The sequence below is a fragment of the Marmota marmota genome, unplaced genomic scaffold (genome assembly GCF_001458135.2).
Source record: "Marmota marmota marmota unplaced genomic scaffold, marMar, whole genome shotgun sequence".
Classification (NCBI taxonomy): domain Eukaryota; kingdom Metazoa; phylum Chordata; class Mammalia; order Rodentia; family Sciuridae; genus Marmota; species Marmota marmota.
In genome coordinates, this window is record NW_026000241.1 from 2651546 (window position 1) to 2656736 (window position 5191).

Sequence of the window (5191 nt, forward strand, 5' to 3'; positions counted from 1 at the left end):
GGGCACCGGGTGCCATGGCGGCCCTGACCCCGGCCTCTCCCCCAGCTGCAGCGGCTCCGCAGGTGAGGGCCTGGCGCGCGGGCAGCCAGCCCTTGGCCCCTGCTGCTGGGAAGAGCTGACCCGACCGCCAAGCAGACAATCAGCGGACAGTACATTCCGGACTCGTCCCCCGTCCAGGCCCCCAGCCCAGCTGGATGCCCCGACAGGGCCATCGGGGACACTGCCCCTCACCCAGGCCTGGCTGGTTGGGCCCGGGGAGTCCTGTTTGCACATCCCAAGGGAGGGCGGCGGGGACCCAGCCACGAGAGCCCTACAAGCACTTTACTTCCTGTCCCCCAGCCTCAGCCCCTCAGCCCTCCCACCACACCCCAAAGAAGCCACCAAGGCCACTGAGCCCTGCGGCCCCCGGGGGTTGCACCTGCCCAGGGCCCCAGGACCGAATGTGGAATAAACAGCCAGGGTCACACCGGCTCAGCTCTCCTGTCTGTCTCTCACTCTGGCCCCGGGGCCAGGCCAGGTCTCCCATAGCCGCACCCCACCCTGGGGAGGAACAGGCAGCCCCTGCAGGGTACGTGAGACCGCCACTTGCTGCAGTGGGCCCTGAGGGTCTGCGCATCTGCCTCCCGTTTCTGCAGCAGGTGGCCTTGTGCACTTGGGGATAAGGCTGGGTTGTGCATTGGCTGCAGGGTGACCCACTGTGTCTTAGGACCTCAGAATCCACCCCTGCTGGTCACTGGCCAGGGGACCTGAACGATTGCCCGGGCAGGGCCGTGGCGGGAAGGCAGGGGAGCGCCCCAGAAGCGCACCTGGCCCCAGGAGGGCTGGAAAGCTTCGGCTTTATTGTGCCACCTCCATCTGGGACAGGGCGGTGGTGGTCCTCACACTGGGAACCTGGAGGCCAGCGAGCTTCATTCAGCCTGTGCTTCAGGCCCTCCCCGGTGGCTGTGCACGGGGCGGTACTAGCCAGTGCCTGAGCCAGCTCCCCTGAATCCCAGGCCCCAGGTGGCCGGTGTCTCTGAAGTCCACTCCTGGGGCAGCCCCAGGGGCCAGGGAGGCTCAGCTAGGTCCCTCTCGGCTCAGGCCCCTGCCGTGGCCGATGCGGTACTGTGGACGGCAGCCGGACCAGGACCTGCTCCAGGTTATCTGCCGTGTCCACCACGCGCAGGTGCGGGAGGCCCAGGAAGGCCTCGGCCGAGATGCTTGTCATGTGGAGCCTGTTGGCCCTGCACAGAGAGGCAGCCATGAGGGCAGGGGCAGGGGAGGCCACTGTGGCCAGCAGGCCGCCCCGCCCCGACCTGCACCTGAGGAAGAGGGCGCGCAGGCGGGGTGTGCCCAGGAAGGCCTCGGGGCCCACGGAGCCGATGCGGTTGCCCTGCAGATGCAGCTCCTCCAGGGCCTCGGGCAGGTCCGGGGGCACGAAGGACAGCTCGTTGTGGCTCAGGTCCAGCACCTGAGGAGGGAAGAGAGCACCGTGGCCGGTCACCCCAACCTCCACTCCCGGGGGCTCCTCCTCCTCTCCCCCACCCCCATGGTGGCCTGTCCCTTCACTCTATGAAGGTGACCTGAGTCCCTTCCAGGGCAGGCCCTATTGTCAGTCCTGGGGGCACAGACAGTTGGGGTTCCCGCTCCTGCAGCCAATCCCTGGTGGAGACGGGTGTCTCCACACCCCTCATCACTGCCTAACACTTGGGACTCTGTTGACCTTTCTAACTAGGAGGGGGACAGGAGCCGTGCCCCCTGCCCGGCTGCATCCCCAGTGGGAGGTGAAGGGCCTGGCAAGGACCAGACCTGGGTGGCACAGGGAGGTCCCAGGCTGGACCTGTCTGGCCAGCCCAGGGTCCTTCGGTGGCACCACAGGACCTTGGAATGGGGAGGCCCTGGGACAAGAGGGGGGCCCTCTGTGTGGCCGGCCCCCCTGACCTGCAGGGCCTGCAGCTCGTGCCAGGTGCCAGGCGCGATGTCACCCACGCGGAGTCTGTTGTGCGCCAGGCTGAGCTCCCGCAGCTGCTCGAGCCCGGCCAGGAGCTCAGGCTCCAGGGTCCGCAGCCGGTTGTGCTGCAGCCGCAGGGTGTGCAGGGCTGCGGGCAGGCCTGTGGGCAGCCGGGTCAACTGGTTGCCTGCCAGGTCCAGGCTGCGCAAGGCGCGCAGCCGGTGGAAGGCCCGGTGGTGCACATGCGCGCTGGCCAGGCGGTTGTAGGCCAGGTTGAGCTCAGTGAGGCCAGGCGTGGCGGCCAGGTCGCGGGCACCCAGCACGGCCACGTGGTTGTGAGGCATCACCAGGGCCCGCAGGCGGCGGGGCAGTGCCAGGGGCACGCGGTCCAGCCCGTTGCCGTACAGGTGCAGTGTGTGCAGGCCCCGCAGTGGCCGCAGCGCCCGGGCTGGAAGCCCCGAGGCCCCGAGCCGGTTGTGCTGCAGCAGCAGGTAGCGCAGGCCCTTGGCCCCCCGCAGCCGGGCCGCCTCCACCTGCCGGATGTGGTTTCGGCCCAGGTGCAGGACGACCAGGGTCCGGGGCAGGCCTGCGGGCACCGAGGCCAGCCGGTTGTGGGACAGGTCCAGGTACTCGAGGCGGTGCAGCTTGCTGGTGGGGGAGGGAGGTCAGCCGGCTCTGAGAGGCCCAGTCTCCCATCGGGGGACTGGGGGGGTCCTGAGTCAGGTGAGCGCAGACCTCAACTTGGGGGACGGGTTGAGGGGGGAGCAAACATGGGGCGCTCAGAGCTGTGCCAGCCTGAGGGTTAGCTGTGGGGGTGACCGGGCAGACTTCTGGGCCTGAGATGGAGCTGGGACGTTAAATCATAAAACCTCAGTGCCGAGGAGCAGGGGACAAGGATCCCTGCCAGGAGCTCCACTGAACCCGGTATACAGTAGGCACTCATCAAACGAGGCCTGGGGAAGCAGTCCTGCAGGGCGGGGGCTGAAGGCTGGAAGTGCTAGCCCCCACTGCGGCTGGAAGCTGCACCTCGAGGCTGCACCCTGCCCACCTGAAGGTCGCGGCATCCAGGCCGCTGTCCGTCAGCAGGTTGTGCTGCAGGTACAGTTCGCGGAGTTGGGTCTGGCGGCTCAGGGCTCCTCGGGGCACCTTGGAGATGAGGTTGTTCTGGGTGAGGGAGAGGATGGGACTCAGGATCTGGGACCCAAGGCTTAGGGGAGCCACGGAAGGCTCTTGAGGAAGGGAGGGCCAAGGAGCTCGCCTTCCTGCCACTGGAATTCTGGGGGTCTATTGGGAGGGTGGAAAGCAAGGAGACAAGCACCCCCCCAGGAGAGTCGAGGGGGACGGTGGGCCACGAGGCGCAAGGGGGGCACCTGCAGGTGGAGCCGCTCCAGCGAGGCGGGCAGGCTGGGCGGCAGGTAGCTGAGCCGGTTGCTGGAGAGGCTGAGGGTGGCGATGGCATCGGAGCCGCGGAAGGCATCAGGGGGCAGGCCCGCGTTGCTCAGCTGGTTGTTGTGGAGGTACACGGACCTGAGGGGAGCCAGGCTGCGGCCACCAGCCCGCCTCGCCACCCGCAGCCCCTGTGGCCCTGCACCCCAGCTCAGGGCCGCCCACAGCACCGGGGAGTGTGAGTGTGTGAGTGTGTGTATGTGGGGGAGTGGGAGTGTGAATGGGAGTATGTGTGTGTGTGAGTGTGTGTGTGTGTGTGAGTGTGTGTATGCGTGTGATTGTGTGTGGGAGTGTGGGAGTCGGAGTGTATGTGTGTGGTTGTGAATGTGTGTTTGAGTGTGTTTGAGTGTGTGTGAGTGTATTGTGTGTGGGGGGGGTGTGTGTGCTGGTGTGGGGAGAGAGTGTGAGATTGTGATGTGTGTGGGTGTGAAAGTGGGAGTGAGTGGGAGTGGGAGTGCGTGTGGGAGTGGGAGTGTGTGGGGGTGGGGGTGAGTGTAAGTGTGTGAGTGCACTCGCGCCTTTCCCTTGCCCAGAGGCCTCCCCGCAGCTCGCAGGCCCTGGACCCCCAGACCCCCAGTGCAGAGACCTCCCCTGCGACCCCCCAGGGCAGCCACGCCCCGCCCCTCCCAGGGTAAGGGCTACCTCAGTGCAGGCTTCTCCCCAAAGGTGAGCGGGAAGACCTCCGCCACTTGGTTGGCAGCCAGGTCGGCGACACGGAGGGAGCGGGGCAGGAACTGGGGGGCTGCCGAGAGCTGCGAGGGCACAGTTGCTGTCCCGGAGTCCCCCAGCCCACTCTGCCACCCCTGGCTCCCAGGTGCTGTGTGACGCCCTCCAGGCGACACCCTTGCTGGGCTGGCGCTCACCTTGTTGTGGGCCACGTAGATGTGCTGCAGCTGGGTGAGGGACTCGAAGGCTTCGTCAGGCAGGCCTGGGCGGGCGGGGGGCGGTGAGGGGACCCAGGCTGGGGGGGCAGGCTGGGGGCTGGAGACAGGCGGCTCCCCAGGCACCCTGTCCCCGCCCCCCGCCCCCACTCCGAAGCCGCAGCTGCCCCGGCCCCCAAGTTTCCACTCTGCTCAGCACAGGGCATTTCTGGGAAGTGCCGCAGAGCTGCCCACAGCCCTTGGGGGGAGGGGGCGGGCAGGGGAGGGGCAGCTGCGACCATGGCCCACATGCACGGGAGGTGCTGACCCTCGGAGGAGATGAGGTTGTTGTGCAGGTTGAGGGTCCGCAGGCCCCTGAGGCGGGACAGCTCGTTGTATGGGAGCTCCTGGAGCTGGTTATTCTGCAGGGGGGGGCGTGGACACCGTGACCCCCAGGGCCCTTTGCTCAGCCCTGACCCCAAGCCCCCACCAGCCCAAACAAGTCCAGACACCCAGCAGCAGCACCGCACAGTCCACTCCAGTCACCCATGGCCCTGACCACAAGCCACCTCCAAGGCCCCACTGCCCCACACCGACCACAGACAACCCAGTCCCCTCCAAGATGCGGACCCGGAAACCTCCCAGATGGGTGCCGGCCTGCCTGCTTGGAACCTGCACTCTGCCACCTCTCTGGACCTCAGTGTCCCTCTTTGGGGCACAAATACCCCATTTTTACCAATTCTTCAAAATCCCACGCCTACCAAGACCTTGCCCCCAACTCCCACCACCCATAGTCAGCCCCACATAATCCCCCACCTCTGACCCCAGGTGCCCCAGCTCTGGCCCCAGGCACCCCACTTCTGACCCTAGGAACCCCACCTCTGACCCCGGCACCCATAACCTCCACCATTGAACGCAAGCCCCAGCCCTCCCCCTCCGAGCGCCCCCACCCGAC

The 5191-nt window shown here is 67.3% G+C and overlaps 2 protein-coding genes across 2 annotated transcripts in view; one reads left to right on the forward strand and one right to left on the reverse strand.

The window, feature by feature from the left end:
- The window catches only part of Cc2d1a (coiled-coil and C2 domain containing 1A), an 11530-nt gene extending 11059 nt beyond the window's left edge, over positions 1-471 (forward strand). Inside the window, 1 exon segment of the mRNA XM_048795567.1 lies at positions 7-471. Within this exon segment, the coding sequence (XP_048651524.1) occupies positions 7-119 (113 nt within the window). The 3' untranslated portion in view covers positions 120-471.
- Positions 472-819: 348 nt separating this feature from the next.
- On the reverse strand, positions 820-4778 carry Podnl1 (podocan like 1; the record flags this gene model as incomplete). The annotated part of the gene is made up of 8 exons (XM_015488829.2): positions 820-1223; positions 1302-1450; positions 1921-2578; positions 2979-3094; positions 3301-3457; positions 4019-4128; positions 4240-4304; positions 4565-4778. Coding segments are annotated over 8 exons (1632 nt in total), but the record flags the coding sequence as incomplete, so codon positions are not given.
- Between the last annotated feature and the right edge of the window lie 413 nt (positions 4779-5191).